General features: G+C 38.7%; 1 protein-coding gene across 4 annotated transcripts in view; it reads left to right on the plus strand.

Annotated features, from left to right (window-relative positions):
- BTBD9 (BTB domain containing 9) overlaps window positions 1–22,993 on the plus strand; it is a 442,816-nt gene that overhangs the window by 99,769 nt on the left and 320,054 nt on the right. For all 4 annotated transcript variants that reach the window (XM_081044978.1, XM_081044977.1, XM_081044979.1 and 1 more), the window contains 4 exons: window positions 5,596–5,959; window positions 7,039–7,303; window positions 16,012–16,231; window positions 19,228–19,347. In XM_081044978.1, the coding sequence (XP_080901104.1) occupies window positions 5,596–5,959; window positions 7,039–7,303; window positions 16,012–16,231; window positions 19,228–19,347 (969 nt within the window). The remainder of the gene's footprint in view (window positions 1–5,595; window positions 5,960–7,038; window positions 7,304–16,011; window positions 16,232–19,227; window positions 19,348–22,993) is intronic.

Raw genomic sequence — 22,993 nt, forward strand, 5'->3', positions numbered from 1 at the left:
TATTTATTTTGGATTTTTCTTGTTTCTTGATATAGGCCGGTAATGATATAAATTTCCCTCTTAAAACTGCTTTCACTGCATCCCCAAAATTTTGGTACGATATATTTTCATTGTCATTTATTTCTATGTATCTTTTGATCTCTAATTTTTTTTTTTCAATTAATTAATTTATTTATTAGTTTCAGGTGTACAAAACAAGGTAATACTTAGACGTTCATCATTTATATCCCTCATACTGTGAACCCCCCTCCCCCCATCCACTATCCCTCCGACCTCACACTGAACCATCACATTATATATGATCTCTAATTTCTTCTTTGACCTGGTCGTTCCTTAAAAGTATGTTTAATCTCGACGTATTTGCGTTTTTTCCTGCTTTTATTTTTGCAGTTGATATCCAATTTCAAAGCCTTCTGATCAGAGAATATGCTTGGTATGATTTCACTCTTCTTAAATTTGCTGAGGATGATTTTATGTCCCAATATATAGTCTATCCTTGAGAATGTTCCAGGTACACTAGAAAAAAATGTATAGTCTGATGTTTTAGGATGAAGTGCTCTATATAGGTTAGTTATGTCCATTTCATCTAGTATGCCATTTAGGGCTGTTATTTTGTTATTTATTTTCTGTTTAGATGATCTATCCATAGCTGTCAATGATGTATTTAAGTCCCCCAGTATAATTGTGTTTTGGTCAATTTCTCCCGTTAGTTCTGTTAGTAGTTGCTTGGTATATTTTGGTGCTCCCTGATTGGGGGCATAAATATTGATGACTGTTATGTCTTTTTGTTGTATAGTCCCCTTTACCATTATGAAATGTCCATCTTTGTCTCTTGTTACCTTTTTCACCCTGAAGTCTGTTTCATCTGATGTCAGTATGGCCACACCTGATTTTCTCTGGATGCCATTTGCTTGGAATGTCAATTTCTACTCTTTCACTTTGAGTCTATGCTTGTCCTTGTAGCTGAGATGTGTCTCTTCGAGACAGTATATGGTTGGGCTTAGTTTTTTGATCCAATCTGCTACTCTGTTCCTTTTTATTGGTGAGTTCAGTCCATTTACATTTAGGGTGATTATTGATATGTGAGGATTTCCTATCATTCTCTCTTGAGTTTTCTGGTAAGGCTATGTCTCCATTGTTTCTTTGCCTTTTTGTTGTTGTCTGTTATTTCTGTGTGGTGGTATTCTATGATGTTTCCGTCTGTTTCTTCTTTTATTACAGTACATATTTCAGTTCTGGATTTTTTTTTGAGTGGTTACCCTTAAGTTTACTTAAAAGAAAGTTTGATATTTAGAGTATTCCATTTTCTTGAGCACCCTTACTTTCTCCATTCCCAATGTTCCCGTTCAGGCCTTTACTCTCCCCCTTTTTAATGTTTCGGTTGCCACAAATTGTCCCTGTTGATGGTGGTCGAATAGCCTCCTTTAGTATTTCTTGTAGTGCAGGTCGTGTGTTAGAAAATTTCCTCAGCTTCTGTATGTCTGGAAAGGTCTTTATTCCTCCTTCATACCTAAAGGATATCTTTGCTGGATATATTTATTATTCTTGGCTCATAATTTCTCTCTTTCAATAGTTTGAATATTTGGTTCCACTCCTTCCTGGCTTGTAGAGTTTCTGCTGAAAAATCTGATGATAATCTAATGGGCTTTCCTTTGTAGGTTACTGTCTTCATTTCCCCGGCTGCCTTGAGGATTCTTTCTTTGTCGTTGATTTTAGACAGCTTCAATACAATGTGCCTTGGAGAAGGCCTGCTGGGATTGAAGTAATTAGGTGTTCTATTTGCTTCTTGGATTCGAAGATCCAGTTCTGTCCACAATTTGGGAAGTTCTCATCGACAATTTGTTTGAATATATTCTCTGTTCCCTCCTCACTTTCTTCTCCTTCTGATATGCCCATTATTCTTATATTGCTCTTTCTGATGGAGTCAGAAAGTTCTTGTAGGGTTCTTTCATTTCTTTTAAGTCTCAAGTCTCTTTCTTCTTCCATCCGTGTAATTTTCAGGTTTCCATCTTCGATGTCACTGATTCTTTTCTCCATCTGGTCAACTCTACTACCTAAGCTGGTTATTTCATTCTTAATTTCTGCTATTGAGTTCTTAATCTCCAGAAATTCTATTTGGTTCTTTTTAAATTTCAATCTCTTTCGTAAAATGCTCATGTTCTTTGATTGTGTTTCTGAGTTCATTAAACTGCCTTTCTGTGTTTTCTTGCATCTCGTTGAGTTTTTTCAGAACTGCAATCTTGAATTCTCTGTCATTTAAGTCACATATTTCCATACCTTTAAGTTCCTTTTCTGGAGACTTTTCACTTTCTTTCTGAGCTGTCTTGTTGCCTTGGTTATTCATGGCAATTACTGATTTATTATTTCTCTTCCTAGACATCTACAGGAGTGGCTTCTGCAACAGGTTGATAGGAAGAGGTCTTTCTTTTGTTTTCCAATACTTGTTGGTAGAATGTTTTATTTTCTCTCCCCCACGGTAGTGCTATGTTTTCTCTGCACTATTCCAGCTTCTCACACAATGGGGGGATTGCCTGGGAGACGGGCTTCTCCTCTGTTAACAGTTCGCCTCTGTGGGTATGCAGAGAGCTTTTGAAGTTCCAAAGCTCTTCCTGCTCCAGATTTCAGGGCCCATATGTTTCAGCAGTTTTGTTTACTCCTGCAGGGATCTGCCCAGATAGGTGGGGCCAGGGGCGGGGTGAGTTGTGAGAGATGGCCCAGAGCAATGGCGGCAACCACCACCACAGCTGGTCCTGCTTCCACAGCTTCCTCCCCTTTGCCGCAACTAGTTGGGCTGCGAATCTGTGTCTGTGGTCCACAGTTCTCAGAACAGCAAAATATTCTGTTCTTTTGATCTGACACTGCTACTGTTCTGCTTCTAGCACCGGGCAGGTGGGGGCGGGGCGAGTCTGGGAGGGTAGGGAGGGGATGGCTAGTCTCAGTGTCTAAGGCTTCCGTTCTCCGCTCGGCAGTGAGGGCTTAAACCACCGTTTTCAGCCTTTTTCCCTCAGTCTTTGCTCCGAGGTCTCTGCCGTGATCGTTGGGTTCAGTCGTGTTATATGCTGCCCCCTTCAGCCCTGTGGGCCATAAGCAGAGCCCTAGCAGTCCTAGTTCTTCCCTCTCCCGCAAGTGCGGTAGTTCCGGGATGCAGTGAGCTCGGAGCACTGAGCCAGGTCTGCGTCCTGCGCCCGCGGCTCCGTCTCCGCACTTCTACCTTCCCTCCTCCCCCGCTCACCCGATTCTCCCACCTTTAGGTGAATTCAGTAGTGGGCCTCTTCGTCTTGCCTGTCTGCTATGTAGGGAGTCCTTTGTGGTGTTATAGTTGTTCGATTAGTTGTAAATTCCAGGGGAGATTTACAAAGGCTCACCTCACTCCGCCATTTTGATGACATCCTCAGTATATTTTTAAAAGAATCTCAAATACTTTTAGAAATTTGAGGGTCATATTGAGTGAATGGTGTATAGTCCCATCATTTATTAATCTTGTTCTTGAGGTCTCTTTGTGGCTAATTGACCTTTACAGTATGTGATGGCTAAACTAGGCTGAACTCAGTCGTTACCAATGCTACCTGAGATTCTCATGGCTGCTACTGTTCATGTGCGAAGGCTGAGTTAACTGTTAGCAGTTGGGAGAGGCCTTACCAAGTGTTGTTGCAGAGCCTATCACTTCCCAGATAAGGAGCAGCTAACTGTACAGGAGGGAACTTTCCACAAGGTGGGGGTTCATATTTCTGCTTCCAAGGAAGTCTCATCAAAACGGCTGTTAAGGCACTGGGAATGCAGGTAAATACCATGGGTCACAGCGGAGTGGGAGTAAATCTTGGCAAGGCCTTCCCAGGAAGATGTTCTTTAATCTAGTAGTAATTTTAAACTTATGGCTTATGGTCTCTGGATTAATGAAGATGTTCACGGTTGTTTTTAGGCAGAGTATAACCCAGTGAAGATGTATGCTCAGAATATTCATGAATCTTTGCTGGATGGTTTCAACTATTTTCCTGAGGCAAGAAGAATGCTGGATGCTGGGGGTGGGGGTGGGCGGCATTCCAGGCAGGCATGGAGGGAACCCTGGAAATGCTAGTCCTGCTCTGAGAAGGTTAGGAGCAGGGCGATCTCTTTTTGCTCCCTCTTCTCTTGCTGTCACTTCTACATATTTTCTTTCTCTCTCTTTGCTCTTCCTTTTCTGTACGCCTCCCTTGTTGTCCTCTGGTCAGTCTTTCTTTTCTGATGGATTGAAGGTTTAATTGGTTCATATTATTTCTCATAGAGTAATAGAGGTAGAAATTCAAAATCATTACCTGACTGAATAGTCTAGTTTTCATTTTTTAGATGAGCAGATAAGCAATAATGTGGGTATTGTTTTATAATATGACAAATACTGAGAGACAATAAAAGTCAAGTCATCCATAATTCAATCATCAATTTCATTTTTAATTTACAAAGTAACAATGAAAGTCCCTCCCTCCCAGCCGTCGAATCCCATTCCCCAGAGACAACCACTGTTAACAGTTTAATATGAATTTCCCCTGATTTTTCTCAATATGAATAGACTATATATACTATGTGCATACATATGTAGGCATGTGCTATACACTTTTTTTCCTTAACACATATGGATCTGAAACTTACCTATATCCTGGTCATCTTTACAAGACAGTATATATTGATCTCTCTTGATCTTTCTAACGGCTACACAGAATGTGTATATCACAATTTTTTCAACCATGTTCCATGACATTTTAATCTTTCCTAGTGTTTCCATTATTTCAGTATATATTCTTACACATTTATCTTTACCATGCTGCATTATGTCTGTAGAATTGAGTCCTAAAAGTGATCACTGAGTTGAAGGGTATGCACATTTTATTTGAATAGATATTACTTAAATTACTTTCCAAACAGGGGTGCCCGTTTATACTCTCGAAGCAGTGCATGAGAGAGCCTGTTTTTCCATTGCTTTTACAGCAGTGAATATTAATAGGCTTTTTAATTTCTGCCAGTCTAATACAGAAGAATTGTGCTTAATTGTTTTTATCTGGTTATATCTTTTCCTATAGAGTTTTACTTTTTAAATTGCCTTATTGACCTGTGACACGTTAATATTGATTTCACTCTTCCTCTCAAAAGAGCACTTTCATCTTTCTATTTAATGAATATCTATTACACATCTTGAGCTCTCAGGATATTTCATTAGCCCAGTTGTTTATAGAATTCTTTTTTTCCCCTAATTTTTATTCATTTAGTGTGTTTTTCCAGGACCCATCAGCTCCAAGTCAAGTAGTTGTTTCAATCTAGTTGTGAAGGGCGCAGCTCACAGTGGCCCACGTGGGGATCGAACCGGCAACCTTGGTGTTAAGAGCACCGTGCTCTAATCAACTGAGCCAACCGGCCGCCCCCTAGAATTCTTTCAAAATATTTTTAAATTTCTTTTTCTTAGTTTCATTAGAGAACTATTTGAAATGACTACTGTGCATTTATTTACCTGAATCTTTGTGTCATTAAACACACTTAAGTTTGTGTAATGTTGATAACCATTATTTCATAATTTTGTAGCAAATCGTGTTTGCGGTTTTTCTCATGCATTTCTTCTCTGATGTGCAGAGCGTTGCTGTATGGTGGAATGCGGGAATCTCAGCCTGAAGCAGAAATCCCTCTCCAGGACACCACTGCAGAAGCCTTCACAATGCTGCTTAAATACATCTACACTGGGCGGGCGACACTGACGGACGAGAAGGAGGAGGTGCTGCTGGACTTCCTGAGCCTGGCGCATAAATACGGATTTCCAGAGCTGGAGGATTCTACCTCCGAGTACCTCTGCACCATACTTAACATTCAGAATGTCTGTATGACGTTTGATGTTGCCAGTCTCTACTCACTCCCCAAGTTAACTTGCATGTGCTGCATGTTTATGGACAGAAATGCTCAGGAGGTGCTCTCAAGTGAAGGCTTCCTCTCCCTTTCTAAGGTGTGTCCTTGTCTGCAAGTAATTTGCAGGCAGGCATTGTTTTATTTATATCTGTACTCTAGAAATACAGCGATGGACTCAGACGAAAAATAAAACTCATAAGTGTGGAAGAGGTTGTCTAACCATCTGCTTCTGGCTTCTGAGACTCTAGGTCATATAAGAGAGGCAGAGTGCTTCTGGTTTCTTTTAAGGTTATTCTGGTAAATTCTATGTGCACAAAAGACTGTGATGCTGGATGGTTGTTTTCAATGTGATGACAATCAAATAGGCTCGTTGTGCTGTGGCGTACTGCGTTTTGGTTTTCTTTGACAGAGAATGCAGTTAATAGTTCTTTCCTATGAGAGGGGACATTCATAAAGGAGATCCGGTGTATCATTGGGTGGCTTTAACTTACTGTTTTGTTTTTGGTTTTTGCTGGCTCAAAACTCAATATTATATGATGTTTTACACTGTATAATAGCTAAAGTAAAACTGTTTTTCTCAAATCTTTCTCTGAACCCTGCTGGTTGTCCCTCCTTTCCCTTTCGCTGTTTCTTCTAGGACCTGAATATTTTGAGTCAGAAAACCTATTTGAATTGCTGCATATCTTCGTTTGAGTTTAAACTATGATTTTTATTGTCCTACTTTATTTTTAGAGGCAAGGGTTTTGAGGGTTTCTCCAGTGTTGCTGGAGGTCAGTCTGAAAATCTGAGAACCAAAAATACAATAGTGCAGTAATAGTGGGTAACAAAAGATTTTCAGTTTTAAATGCCAGATGTATCTTACTGACTTACAAATGCAAACTCCCCTGAAGAACCTGTGTGGAATGACAGCTCCTCACGTTGCCATTTTTCTTCTTGTTGTTTTATTAAAGATGGGTGCAGATGTGTTGGAAAGACTGCATATGGGATGGTTACGGCTGTTTACACAGCCATAATGTGCAAGAGAGTATATGGCACAAAGAATACGGGAGGAAGATGGTCAGAAGGAGTTAATTGTTTAAATATAACTGATACTTGCAGTTCTGTAAGACTTTACTGATTGATCATGCACGTGGTTGAGCTCCATAATAACTAGAATTTTTTTTTTATCGTTTTCAGACAGCACTTTTACACATCGTATTAAGAGATTCATTTGCAGCTCCTGAAAAAGATATTTTCCTAGCCTTGTTAAACTGGTGTAAGCACAATGCAAAGGAGAATCATGCTGAAATCATGCAGGCTGTGCGTTTACCTCTGATGAGCCTCACTGAACTTCTGAATGTTGTGAGGCCTTCGGGGCTCTTATCTCCCGATGCCATTCTGGATGCTATTAAAGTTCGATCGGAGAGCCGGGATATGGACCTCAGTTACAGAGGCATGCTCAGTAAGTACCTGTTTATCCTCATCTCACCAAGGAATTCGGTTTGCAGCTTAGGACAGTCTCAACTACAAAGCTATCGTGCAGGTGTTCATGGTATGTGTGGGCCTAAGAACATACACCTCTGCTTCCTGTGGAACCTCTTTCCCTGCGCTTCTCCTGTTACTTCCTCCTGAGAACGCATAGCCATGGAGACCCCAAAATAGGTATTTCTTGCCATTAGTGGAAAAATTTCTCCAGCTGCTCCCTAGAATAGATATTTTCCTGAAAAGCTGTTTCTCATCTGAAGACCTTTGCTCCTTTTCTCCATCAAATCACTACTAATTATTATCTGGACTGTATTATCAGTATTGATTTGTACTGATACAAATCAGTACTGCTATGTACTTATTATTATTTTAGGTACTGTGAACATGGAGATTCTAAATAGTAATAGCTAACACTTATGTAGCATTTCTAACACTTATGTGGTGATTTTCTTATTAATAAAAACACGAGCAATTAATTATATTTATAAAGTGTTTGTATGTTCCAATAACAGGCCTACACGATCATTTACTTTTCATAGCAATCCTTTGAGGTGGGAACTGTTATGATTCCATTTTACAAATGAGTAAATTGTAGCACAAAGAGATTTAAGTAAGTTGCCCAAAGTCACACAGAAAATTTCCTGGAGCTGAGGGTCAGACCCGTGTAGTTAGACTCCAGAGGCTATGTAATTAACCAATAAACTATGCTATATAAATACAAAATATAGTCTCTGCCTTTGATCCTCTTAATTTTATTGTGGAAATAAGACATCCCTCCATGGAAAGTTAACTACAGCAATGTTCAAGATGGGTGCATGCTGTGCATTTCCGCAGAGGCCGTGGCTTGGAATGATTGAGGGAGATTTCTTGGAGATCACGAAGCTTGGGGTGAGCCTTGGCCTTTGACTGAAATGGCATCAGGGTCCGGTGCATTACAGATGAGAGGACTGGTGAGGTTAATAGAGGTTAGAGCATTTAAATGACCATGAACAGAAGAGCTTGACTAGAGTAAGAGGCTTATTACTGTGTTTTCCCGAAGATAAGACCTACCCCAAAAATAAGCCCCAGTTAAGATCGTCAGCCAGACCGACCCATTTAGTACGTTATGACAATGTTCCAGAAGAAGATGACATGACTATATTTGAATAAATGTAGATTGCTGTACATGATAAAATAAGACATGCCCTGAAAATACGCCCTAATGCGTCTTTTGGAGCAAAAATTAATATAAGATCCGGTCTTATTTTTGGGGAAATACGGTATGTTGATTAATAAGGAAGAAAGTCTGTAAAGATTAGATCAGGCAAAATCATGGAAGTCTGAAACTAGATTGGGATTTCTCCTATGCGCAATGAGAAGGTGATTTTAGAGAGGGGTAGAGACGTGAGTACAGTGGTAGTTTTGAAAGATTGACCCATGGTGCTGCACTCGATGATTTGGAATAGGGAAAAATGGGGTTCAGAGAGACCAGTGAGGAGGGTATTTAACCTGTGCACAATTGATACAGCCTTAACTAGAGTGGTGGCAGGGAAAATGGAAAATAATGGATATATAGAAGAGATATTATTTTAAATCTTGATGATTCAGGGGATTTAAATTTAAGGATTACATTTAGGAGGAAGTCACTTTATTTTATCAAATCTAAGAAACCAGAAATTCTGAGGCACCATTGTTTTATGTACAACTAAGAAAGGAAACAATATTGCCAGTTAAACCATGACATACCATCATGTCTATATCCCAGTTTCAGAAATGTTAAAATTAAAGTGTGTGTCGTAAAATTAATGAAATATAATAGTTCTTTGAAGAAGATCCTGATCTTATTTTTAGACTTACTGAGCTTGAGGGGTTTGGGGACATCTAAGTTCTTTCTCATGTTAACCATTTCCCCGAGCAATCTTTTCCTTGACGATGGCTTCAGACACTCTCTTGAGTTACTGATTGATCTTAAATACAGAGGGTGCCAAGAAAATGTATGCACATTTTAAGAAAGGAAAAAACTGTTAAAACTGTAATATTCAATATATACCGATAATAAAAGATAAATACAAGTCATGTTTGACGTCTGCAATTACCATCAGCTCCAGACACTTCTCATTACTGTGAACGACTGCTTGAGCAACGTTGACCAAAGTGTCCACTTGTGGACATTGTTTTGGCACCCCCGGTAGGTGCCCTAGCTAGGACGTCTCTCCTGACTCATCACATTTAGATTTCTTTTCAATGGGCTTAGAAGAAAAAGCATAGATTTTAGAGCTAGACAAATTTGACTTCAAATCCTGAATTAGTCACTTACTAGTTGTATGACCTAGTATTAAATTACATAAGGATTTTACCTTCAGTTTTATATCTCCTAGTGTTGTTATGAGAATTAATTGAAATAATGCATACAAAGAATGTGTGTAAGCTCAATATAGGAAACCACTGTTATCATATTGTCATTATTCTTGTTCTTTCTCATCTGTGTAGGAATTATCACATTGTTTTAAACATTTTTGTTTACTTATCTTTTGTCTTTGAAGGCAGAGATGATCTTTGAAAGAAAAGCCTGTTGATCTTTATATCCTCAACATTTAACATACTGAACAGCATGTAACAGACACTTGGTGAATGAGTACAAGGAGAAATGTCTAATAACACTGCAAGCAGGTTACTGGTGTTTAGGAAGCAGTCAAAGCTGGTGATAAAAGAGTTGAAACCTGGGCTAGAGAATAGAGAAAGAAGTAAAGACCTGCAAGTTAGAGAAGACCTACAGCCAGGGGGCTAAAGGTAGAAAAGGAAGAATTAGAAAGGTAGGAAGAAAACTGGGATCGGGTTACAGAAGCCAACAGAGGAGAGAGCTTTTACAAGGAGAGGGTGGTCAGTAGTATCTTGTGATGCTGGGAGGTCAAGAAGAATGTGAATTGAGAGAACACTTTTCAGTATAAATTTGTGTTGAGTCCGGACAAAAGCTTGGCTAAATAGGGAATTAAGCCATGGGTTTGAAAAGATAGTGAATACAATGTGTTGACCATCTGCTGTGTGACTTGCAGTGAAAAGTTGTAGAGAAATAGTATGGTAGCCAGAGGGAGCGGGCAGGAGAGGCCTGGGAAGGGATTGGAGGTGCTAGAGAATGGTACTAATTGAGGGTCAACTTTGCCTAAAGTGTGGGAGGATGGAAGGGGGAGAGGTAACAAGACAAGTAATACAGTTTGAGACGTTCTAAACATTCATTGTTGGATCCTCTTATATGAGCTCCTTTTTTCCCTTCTGGCCCTAGTTTTGATCTGAGGTGCTGGTAGGGCCCCATAAGTGGATTCGTTATAGGGCTCGGCTTAGGACATTGCTGCAGGATTACGGAGGTGCTTTGCACATTTCACATAGTCACTGGTAGCTTGGAATTGGTCAGCTGCTCGGTATAGGCATCAGACCTGGGTTTCAGTAAACCCATGAAATTACTGTGGAAGGGAGTAATCAACCAGCTGAGGCACACTCAGTTCTGGAATGACATACTTACTGTAATTATTGCTCATAAATAAATGTTCTTCATTTTGGAATAATTCAGTGGGAGCTCAAGGAAGAGATTATACAAATGTTTGGGAATCTTTTATTTAACTTCTAAAATTGAGAAATGTTGAAATGGCAGGCCATTTTTCTGATTTTTTAATTTAAAGAATAGTAAAACCACAATATAAATACTGAGGAAGCATACCGTGTTTCCCCGAAAATAAGACCTAGCCAGACAATCAGCTCTAATGCGTCTTTTGGAGCAAAATTAATATAAGACCTGGTATTATATTATATTATATTATTATATTAGATAGACCAGGTCTTATAGTAAAATAAAGACCAGGTCTAATATTAATTTTTGCTCCAAAAGACGCATTAGAGCTGATTGTCTGGCTAGGTCTTATTTTTGGGGAAACACGGTATCATCTTACCATCAGATCCTAAAGAACAGGTTATTTTCTAAGTAAATGTTATCTAAACATTTATATCATTATTTATTTCATAAAATTTCTTTACTGTTAGGGAAAAAAAGGGTCTAAAATTTCAGAACTGCTCTTGGACTGATGATCTGGAAAGATAGTTCTGCTTATTTTGAAATTATTGAGCAAATTTGTTTGTTTGTTTGTTCTTTCCTGGATGCCGGTTCTTTGTCTTTGGGGACTTTTCATGAAATGTAGAGAGTTCTTATTTTAGGACTAGGGATTAATGTCATTCTTCTAATTCTTTTTCTTTGAGTTCGTTAATATTGGTTACTGGAAGGTTAAATTCTTAGACTTGCATGTCCTAGGCTTTTAAACCAAATTACAGCGATTTTCCCCATGAGGAAAACGAGGATCCAACAGCTGTTTTAACTTACCAGTTAAGGTTAGTCTTTCTGGGAAGGTGGTTTAGACTAGCTTTGTACATATGTGATGATGAGCATTTGTCTATAAACCTGGGTAAAGAGAATTACCTTTTAGTGACATTATTTTTGTTTTAGGGTATTTGAACAACTTGTGCTCAGGCCATTCTCTTAATGTTTAGTTTTGTCTTAGCTGTAGAGATATTTATTTCTGCCTTGAAAGTTAGTGCTTGTTCTATTCAGGCTGAGCTATACTTTGTTTTGCTTGTTTCAGGTTTTAGACTTTGGGAAACAGATCAGCAATTTCTTGTTTCTTCATGTTTTTTAGCAGGGTTTGTATGACAGCTTCCATCCTCAAGATTTCCTTATTGAGTGAAAGTCAGTCTGTTCATAGGACTGCTTAGTTAAGTTACTGATTAATGTGTGTGTGTGTGTGTGTGTCAATCTGTGCTGTAGGTACGTGGCAACATGTACTTATGCCCATAGTTGACAGTAGCCCAGACCAAGGAAGTTTGCCACTGTGATATTAATTGTTGCTTTGCTTTTGGCCTCGACTGAGCTTCTTGAGGACTTTGATTATGTCTCATAGTGCCTGAGTCTAGACTTCTCAGAATATAGTAAATGAGCGAATGAATCCATCTCTTGCTTCTAACTAGAATTTAAAATTTGTCTCACTTATCACATAAAGACAGTAACAACGAACCTTTAATACTTTTAAAACTCTTTGACTTCTATTACTACTGTATCTTCCCAACTATCCTTTACAGTGTCTTCTTCTATAAACTGGGGGGCTCACAAGTAGCCACTGCTGAGTATTCCTCTGTGGCGGGAGTTCGTGTCTGAAATGCGCTCTTGTGTCCATGAGGTGCCAGCTCCTGGAGGGACCAGCGTAGAGAAGGCCGCTGAGGAATTGTTTTCCCTTTAAATAAATAGGATGAAGGCCCCTTTCAACTCTTATGTGTTTTCATTCTTTAATCTTTGTCAGTAACTTGCCTAAAGTTACTGCCTAAGAGTGCCTAAGAGTAACATTGATGTCCTAGCTAGAACCATAGTGCTGAGCTGACTCCCAAGGCTGGTGTTCTTTGATAATCTCCAGCGTGGGTTATGTTCTGTCTCTGTTTCGTGGTGGGTTTGAGTACCAGTACTGTGCAGTATGGAAAGGAGGCCTGCCGAGAGTGGAGATGGCGGGCACGTTCAGGTAAGACAGGAGTTGTCAAGAAAGTCATATGTAATGCCACACGTGTTGGAAGGGAGGATCCATTCATTCTTCAGGGAAGTCGGATTAGGGAGTAGAAGATGATTGAGGGGCCAGAACTGGGTAAAGAGATTGCAGAGGGTAGAGAGCGAAGTGTGAATCCAAACAATCCATTGGGTAGACAATGTCTCAGCCTAGATATAAGAGAGTTCAATAAAGAATGATTAATAACATAAAGCAATTGAAGAAAAACACAAGATCATTAACCCAGCACCACTCAGATTTTGGCATTGTGTAGCCAGTGACAGGCACTGCTCCATTTCTCCTTAGTTTTTCTTTCTAATAATTGTCTTGGTTCTGCCTAGCTGTGGAACTGCAAAGCTTAATTTTTTTCACTTAATGTTTAGAAAATGCATCAAAAATGACAAAAGTAAAGAAAACTATTATTGTCATCTACTATCTCGTTTAATCACTGCCACCCTACATTTTTTTGAGTGCTTTTTTCTCTGCTGATAGACAAATATAAGCACTAAGAATATTTATGGTTTGAATTATTTTATTATTACTTGAATTTTCTCCCAATCACTTTTTGTCTTAAATTCATCATTTAACTATAGAATTTGCCCTTACTTGGAGTTATATATTTATCCTGTGAGGTACTCAGATTATAATTACTGTGAGACAATATTCACTTGTATGGATATTCCCCATTTTGAAGTGAAAGATGCTTTTAGGGAATCTATATCAAGAACAGTCAGAAAAGTTCTCAAGTGCTCTTGAAATAAATTTCAAAAGATGACTTAGACTTGTGTTAGAATTTCATTTCCATTTTAGACTCTTAGTCACAGTCACATGACACTCTTGTGCCGAGCATGTTAGTCCTAGCTTGATAAATTTTAGAGGTTGAAGAAATTTATGGTTAGAGAAAATCAAAGGGTCGTGGCAGTTTCTAAATCAGAAAGCTCAATTCTCCCTTTTTAGTCTTGGCCTTGACTGGTGGTGTCAGATTGGAGGAGATGGTTCCAGTGGTCAGCAGCAGCAGGCTTTGGACCCCCACATCTTATACTCATAATAAGGGATTCATTCCAGCACTAATAGCTGAAAAGCGCAAACTTGAAGCTTTTGTTTGTTTGCTAGCTTTATAAAATGTTTTATGTCTAGTTTGGAGGCAGCAGGAGGGCAGGGCCCAGCTCTCTAGTTCACTGAGGTGGTCCCAATGCCTCACGCGGTACCTGGTACAAAATGACTCCACAGTAAATGTTTTCTGACTCATTGAATGCTTTATCCTTACACAGTACTTCAGCATATATTATTTGTAGTATAATCTTCGCTGTCATTCTGTGGGTGTGTTGGACAAAGTTTAAAGTTTCGATGAGAAATCAGATTCTGAGTCTCAAACTTAGGTTTTCTCATTTGAAGACCAACTTTTTTTTTTTTTTTAACTGTATCAAACTATCTGCTTCTTGCCTCTGGGTCTTAAATCACCTTAGAGGGAAGAGGTTAGAAAGAGGAGGACGTATGTTCTTTCCAACAGAAACCGTTCATGAGGTAGGTGGCAGAGTAGGGCCCGTGGAGGCAGGCTGCCTGGGTTCTAATCGCAGCTCTGATACTTGCTGGTGGGCAAGAAAGTCCATCTGATCTTTCTCTGCCCCCACTTCCCATCTGCGAAATGGATGTGGTAGTAGTAATATTATATTCAAAGGATTTTTGTGAGGAGTAGGTCAAAGGAATTAATAACGTTTGTTAAATAAATGAAGAATAAACAGGAAGGATATGTATGACTACCGTGAGCTAGTAGAACTTAGGTTATAAACTTAAGTTACAAATCTGTGGCTCTTAAGCTTCTGGTGGTAAGAAGTTGAGTATGACTAGGTTTGGTTTTGTTTTGCTTCTGAGTTGCCTTAGTCTTTTGCAAGTTAATAAAATCCCGCCCAACTGCATTTCAGTTGCATTTATTGTTGTCTTCTGGAGCCATTGTCTTACCTGTTTTCATTTGAAATTTTTTTTAAAACCCACATTTTCCAAGGAATCTGCAATGATGAATTACGTACCTGATTTCCCTAAGAGCCTAATTATAGCTCATACTTTCCCCTGTTTAAATCAGGTAGCCCAGATATATACATACAGGAGAATTCAGTATTTATTTATAGTATGTAAACTTGCTTAGTTCTCTTATTATTGTGTGCTTTTTAAAATAATAATAATGGCAGTCTTTTTTTTTAGAGCTTACTGTGTGCTTTGCAAACATCATCTCATTTAATTATTAAAACAAAACAAAGAAACAAACAAAACACGTGGAAGATAGATATTGTCCTGCTGAGAAATTTCAGTTTAGAGAAGGTAACTTCCCCAGAGTGATGTACTTGATAAAGGTGGAGCCACTGTTGAAGCTTCTTGAAGTGCAGGCTCTTCGCATCTATTTTATGCCGTCTCTGGTCTCTCCATGGAGAGTGTCAATTTTAGAATGTTAGTACATGGAGGGTAGGTTCCAGATCTGTTAAGCAAAATTTGCACAGAGGATTTTAGAGTCTCAGTGATAATTGGCCTTAATAAATCTGTTGGAGAATGGAGGGTATTTAATGATAACCATAATACTGATTTTGATGACAGACTGTTTGAATTTTCGTTTTAAAAAATGTTCAAGTGAAGTAAAAATGTATCTTTAAATGTATTTTTGTTTTTGGCTGGCTTAATTTATTTAGCACATCCATGTATGACCAGCAGCTCTGCTGTATTGGACCTTTCTTTCTCTGTTGTTTTATCTAATGTCTGACATGTCTGCTTTGCCAGATGTGCTCCGTCCAGATGGCAGGTTTTTGTCCAGTAGGTATTAAATTAAAGCTACTCATAGTAGGAACTCAGCAGAATTGATTTGTTTGTGGTAGTACATATTTTTTCTAGTATTACCAACTTTTTCTTAATAACATTAGTCCTGAGCACTTTGTGTCAGTGACGGTGTCGTTAAATTTAAACTGTGGGTGGTATCTTAATCCCCTTGGCCATTTTATCTCTTCTATCTCCATAGAATTGTCTTTGCCATTTTTAAATTAAATGTTCCTACTAGAATCAACTAGAATGCTAGAATTTTATCTTTTTCCTCAAAATACAGAATAATATGCAACCATTAACCTTGCTTTTTCTATTTTTCTTTTAACTGTAGTACCAGAAGAAAACATTGCAACTATGAAGTATGGAGCCCAGGTTGTAAAAGGGGAGCTGAAATCTGCCTTACTAGATGGTGATACTCAAAATTATGATTTGGATCATGGATTTTCTCGGCATCCAATTGATGATGACTGCCGTTCGGGCATCGAGATTAAACTGGGTCAGCCGTCCATTATCAATCACATCCGGATCCTCCTGTGGGACCGGGATAGCCGGTGAGTCATCAGCGTGACTCAGACTGAAACCGACACTGTGTTTCACTGAGACGGCCTGACTTTGTGGTCTGCTTTGGTTTTACAGATTTGATGGTGTATTTCTTTGTGATCACTTGGGTGTTTCTCTCGAAGTTTAGCTCTTCAACGCTAAACTTTGAAGAGTTAAAGGATATATTCTTTTATATAAAGGGTATATTCTTTTACAAAAACAACTTTTTGGGTTTTTTTGCTTTTTCTGCTTATAAAAGTAATGAGTATGTGTTTATTGTGGAAAATGTAGAAAATATAGAAAAGCACAAAGAAACAAAAAGGGCTAGTAATCTCACCACCCATTAATAATCTTTATGTATATCTAACTGGTGTTTTTTATTATACATTGTATGTCTTACATACAGACACACACACATATGCACGTGCACAAAAACGGAAACCCGTAAAACCACACATAGCTTTACAAAATAAAGGTTAGATGTGTAAAAAGCTACCTTCACTTGTAAATTAATGCGTTGTGAATATTCTACCCTTTAAAAAATATTCCTCTACAATGTTACTTTTGATTGTTGTCTGGTATTCTACCTTGTGGGTTCCCATTATTTATTGACTTGATTCCTTACTTTTGGATATTGCAACAACTTTTAAAATGCATTTCATTTTATGGATGAAGAAAAATATGTTTTTTAGTGTGTGAATAAATATCCTCAAAGCAAAAGAAATTTGTTTTAAAAATTTGGTGGGTTCCAGTTACTTTTATAATAGCTTCAAGATTCTGCCTTCTTTCTAGCCATCCTGATGCTTTCACTCACTGTAGTTTCTGGGCTTCGGCAATGATAACCGAAGTACCAGCGCGGAATGGATGACCAAGCACTGAACTCTTTCATGGCTGCTTATCATTAACCTAAACCCTACGTACCAAGAAACTGATGTACAGTCTCCTAGACTCTACTTACGTCTCTTTAGTCAGGGCATGAAGAGCTTAATGGTGTTGGTGATGACACCCTGCAAGTCTCCAAGTTGGTTCCTTTCTCTTGTTAGCACCCTGGCTACCACTCTGACCTTTTATTTATTTTTAATAGTTTCAGGTGTACAAAACAATGTAGTAGTCAGACATTTACACCCCTCACAAAGTGATAACCTCCTCCCCCAATGTACTACCCCTCTGACATCGTATATATAACTGTTACTATACCATTGACTCTATTCCCTGTGTTGTACTTTACACTCCATGACTTTATGTAGATAAAAGTACATATATATAATTATAGTTGACATTCAGTATTCTTCAGCTTCAGCTTCAGGTGTACAGTGCAATGATCAGGCATCTACATCGTCCATGAAGTGGTCTCCCTAGTAAGACAAGTGCCCATTTGACATCCTACAAAATCTTTACATTATTGATTATATTCCCCAAATTTCACATCCGTTTGGCAATATCGTGGCTACCAATTTGTGCCTTTTAGACTCTGGCCTTTTAGACCATTTGAGCCAAGTCTGAAGTAGGAGTCAGCATTTCCTGTGCACAGGTCTTTGAGGTCCGCAGGTTCTCTCTGTCGGTTTCTTTTTTATTAAGAATACATTTTCTGATACATATCTTGTTGGACATAATGTGATGTATAGTTGGCAAAATGGAGTTAATTCACATATCATTTCTAAGAGTTTGATTAATAATACTACTATAATAATAATAATAATACCCACATAGCACTTTTATGTGGTGTGCACTGTTCTAAAATCTTTACATATATTAACTTATTTAATAATGAAATTAGTAAAAAGAAAAGGTTAGTATGTTTGAAATTGAAAGTAGTCATCATCATTTCCATGATTTAAATATTTATAGGCCATTTTGTTTTAGTCTGTGCATTACATTCACAGGGGACTTAAGTTTACCACATAGCAGTTCTTTTCTCACAGAAGTTGTTAACCATTCTAAGCAAAGGTGAAAAATTCAGAATCTTAAGCCAAAAAGATTCTGACATGTATTGTAAAATTATATCCTGCATTACTGATAACCCAGAGAGGTTCAATAAAAGGTTATAACCAGTTTGAGACTGAGCGAGAAAATAAATGGGAGTAAGAGGACAGCAGAAAATGAGGGGATGACACAAAATAAGCTGACCTTTTCTGGTCACAACTATTGGTTGCAGGCTGACATTTATGGCCATCTAAATCTTCTGAGATTGTTCCTGTTGATATTACAGTACAAGTAATAACTGCATCTCAAATTTAAATTTGGCTTTTGACAGGGGAATATAGATTTGTTCAGTATGGGACCAGCATGTAATGGTCCAGGGTAGCTGACTAGTGGAGGATGATAGGCCATTTTCATTACTGCCAGATCGTTAGCTGGTAAATTTTAAGTTGTACCCAAAAGAAACATGTATTATCTCTTCACCCATGTCATTTATTTTTCTGCAGGCTGAATGTATGTATGAGAGTGGAAGGAGACTGTGAGGGAGTGGGAGATAAGCTGGCCTCTGTGGGGAACCACTGGAGGTGACTTTCCTCCTGAGAGTGGGGCGCTGAGCTCCTAGGCCAGGGAAGGGAGAGGGAGAAAGGACACACACTTGTCTTGTTCTGTCTTCTCTTTGTCATTCCTTTACTAGTCTGCTTATACGGTATGAGCAAGGCATCCTGGCCCTGTTGGAAAAGGAACAGACGTCTTGCATACCTGATGTGTGCTAAGCACCGTGTTAGACCCTGGATGGGTGAGGATCTGTATGGCATGGTCTCTGTTCTTAAGCAGCTTGTGATCTAACAAGGCAAACAGACCTGCTGAGAGAGAATGTCAGTACTTTGTGGTGAGCGCTACAGTACAGGGGTCTATACGGGTATCGTTATTTCCGAATTTGGTTGTTCTGCAGAAAACGTAATTCCTGAATAGTGTATTTTTTAGTACCTTTTATTTTATTGCACTTTGTTAAATTTTGTTAACATTTTATTAAAATATAATTTTGTATTGTTACTTTAATATGTACTTTTTTCCTTTTGATTGATAGGTCTTATTCATACTTCATTGAAGTATCGATGGATGAACTTGATTGGATCAGAGTGATTGATCATTCACAGTATCTGTGTCGTTCTTGGCAAAAGTTGTATTTCCCAGCCCGTGTCTGCAGGTTAGTTCTCATTGCTAATAAGTGATTTAGATGTTTATTTAAGGAGAGTTGGACTTTGAGAAACAGACTACATTTTTCTGTCTCATGGAAGAAGAGTTTTTCAGAGTATCAGCTACCAAATGCATCCCAACTAAAAACTTAGGGAAACTATAGAAAATTAAGCATCTTAATATTTAGAATGTACTGTGGAGCTGTTTATCCAAAGTGTTTTGTACCATATATATGTAGTAGACACGTAAAGGAATACGAAGGGATGGGGAACACTGAGAAGTAGAAATGCTTTTTCAGCTGCCTGCTGTACCTTAAAAGCAGTGTTGCTATTAGAGGGTGCGTTCTTCCCACAGAAACCACAAAAGGTATTTCTGGAGGCTTCCCTGGCAACCTCCTGGCCAGGAGAAGACTTTTGGATGCCAGCATGCATGTTCTGAATATCTGTGCTCTTTTTCTAGGCTAGTGGCTATCAGTTGAATTTGACAGAACAAGTGTTCCTAGGGGGCTGGTGTGGGGCAAGGGAGGCTGAGCTGGTGGGGCTCAAGGTTCTCACCCTCTTTCAGTCAGACCACCTTAGCTTTCATTGTTGTTATGTATTGCAGCCCCAAGTTAGTTTGTTTTTATAAAGTATTGATAAGCTAATATTTCATATTCTTCCTTTAGGTATAAGCCTACATTTCTTTCTGAAATTCTGCAAAACCTATAATGAATTTGGGAGTTGGGAAAGGTGGTTAAGCCCCGCCCCCCATTCTGTTGTGTTTATTTCTGTTGTAATTTTCCTCTTGGAAATTGCCCTCAGACATTCTTTACCTCAGAATCAAAGGATCTAAGGCAGAAAGTGATTGATTCATTTATTTAGGTATGGCAAGAAGAGACAGTGTTAACAGGGGGAATGTGGAAATGCCCCCTTACCCGATTCCCTCCTCACACTCACCTGTCACCTTGACTGACCTCCCACTGTGGCTGACCTGGAGCAGGTGGGGTGCCCCGCAGCACTTCTGCTTTTGGTCAGAAGACACCATTATACTTTTTAAACTCATCATCTATCCTTATCAGGCTGAATTCTTATTTCCACCACAAGAATTCCACAAAACCTTTCAGCCTCTGGTACAGTAAAGAATGTTGTCTACATTTTTTTATTATGGGTATGACCAGATACAATATTGTTACCCAGGGATCCTCGTGTGTGAAAATGAAGAAAATCAATTTCATTTTCCCAAAGGGGACTAAAGTGTCTCAGGTCTGGCGGTTGCTCTTTTATCAGAGGAGTTTTGAATGGATTAAAATGAGAGGGACCAGAAATTGAGTGAAGATTCTCTACCTCAGAGCTGCCTAGGGATACTCTGATGGTCACAGAAGGCCCTGGCGTGGAGGAGGTGATTGAGTCTGCATCGATTCAGTTTATTACTATGGTATTGGATTAAAAAATAAACAATATAACAACCAAAGCATCTGATGTGGACTAGAGGACCGTGTGTTTGTATTTAATGTGAAACAATAGGAACATGACTCCCGGAACAAATCATCGTGAGTATAATACCAGCCATGACAGAGTCTGTGTGCTTTACCCACCTTAAAACCGCCGCTGTGGGAGGGAAACATATGCCCTCAGTTATGGTCTCTGGCTTTTAGAAAACATACTTCCCCTTACTGAGCAATAGGCATTGTTTATACACCCTTTTCCTTATTTTGTCTCTCCCGTGTGGCCTTGCCTTTGTGGGTGTAACTTTTAAATATTGCAGAGCCTGGCTGTGTTCATGGTGCTAGTTTTTGTCTTGCTATAGTCCACTCCAACTCTGGTCAAGAAAAACTGAGAAAAGGTGGTGGTAGAGATAGTGATAACGAGGGAAAAAAGAAGGAGTCTCAGTATTCATACTAGTAAAAAGTTTTAAAAAATTTATAACCACTTTAATGTGTTATATTAATTACTATATTCCTTTGTAAACTCTACCTTTTGTTTGGGATTTTTGGGTTTTTTTTTCTTGTTATTTGGTAATAGGTCGGAATTTTGGTAGTATTTAAAATGAACATAAGAATAAGTCCCTATTGATTATTCAAGGGTGTCTTATACTTGGTGTTTCTTATCTCCACAATCATTTAATTGACTACCTAAACAGTGTTCTAAATGCACTTCTTCCAGGAACTTCACTGGCACATACATATTTTTTATTTCCTTAGCACGTAAGTGTTCAGTTTGTATTATGTTAGTTAACTTGCACATTTGTATGTCACCTTTGTTCTTCAGTGTCCTTCTCGTGTTTCTCTTGCCTCTGATGATAAAATTACAAGCTCTTGGAAGCAAAGAGTATGGATTCTAGTCTTCCAGTATTCTTGCATAGCACTTAGGCTATGACCTTATACGCAGTAGGTACTCTATAAATGGTACTGCAGGTTTCATGGGGTTAAGGCACTAATTGGGTAATGAAGAGAGATTGATGCAATATTAATATGTACATATATCCATTACTACTTTTTATCCATGTATTTGCTAAAATGTTTATCAATGCTGAAAAACTCTCTGGAGTGGGAAGTTGTTTTGTACGGTTTGCAAAGGTTACTGGATTTTAAGGTTCATCCCGAAGGATGTGAATGTCATGTATTGATGAAAGATTACATCAGATATATTCACTAAAGAAGAGGTACTCTGTGAATTGGGGAGTGTGAGATTACCCAACCCTCTGTCTGAGTCAAGGCTGGACTGCATATAAATCAGCATAGTGTAGTAGAAAAACCATGGGTTGGGGGCTTAGATAGAGCTCTTCTCAAATATCATTTTCTTCTAATACTGACATTGTGATCTTAGTAAAGCTGTGCCTCTCTGAGCCCTCGTTTCTATTCCAGTAAAAAACAGGAATAACAACCCCCTTCATGGGTCTGTAGTGGAGGGTTAGATGGCGTAGCACACATACAAGTACTGAGCACAGTGCCTGGCCCAGTAAATAGTTGTTTTTATTTGTTTTCTGTTCTTACTAATTTTTTCTTAATTTTTTTTCCCTAATTTCTGAGATTTTCAACTGATATTTGACCTTGGGAGAAAGAGATTCATCCCTGCCATCCTCTTTGGCCATGGTGGCTTTCACTATGAGGAAATAGTTCCTTACCTCGGAAGCCTAATCTTTTCCGTGTGTTTCCATATTGCCAGTCTATATATAGCAATCCAAAACATGCATTAAATGGGTCTCTAGCTAAATAACCTGCCCATTTGTATGTTTCCAGCAGTTTTCCGATATTTTGGTAAAGCATTTTTTATTGTGGTAAACAACATAAAAATTTCCATTCATATATCTTGTGGAATGTAATTCAGTCAGCATTTCTCCTCGCCAAAGTAGTAGACATTATCTAGTGGCAATAGGGATGTCGTCAGACTGCAAAGCCAGTTGGAACCGTAATAGTGAATAGAGGGAAGTGATCTGCTCTGTCTTTCTGGGTCATTTTCGGGAATGCATTGTGGGTTAAGAGGGGACTGCTCTGTGTAGCCAAAAGCTTAGACAAATAATGTCTCCAACCCTCAACTGGGGATGAAGAAAAACCACCTGTCAACTTTGGCATAATGTTTCATATGCACTCAGAACCATGTTCTCTTATCAGCTTTCTCTTTCTCAGGAAAAGGCAATTTCTGCTTTACCCATAAATTTCCTAACCTTCACATTGTCTT

The sequence above is a fragment of the Rhinolophus hipposideros genome, assembly GCF_964194185.1.
Source record: "Rhinolophus hipposideros genome assembly, chromosome: 3".
Classification (NCBI taxonomy): Eukaryota; Metazoa; Chordata; class Mammalia; order Chiroptera; family Rhinolophidae; genus Rhinolophus; species Rhinolophus hipposideros.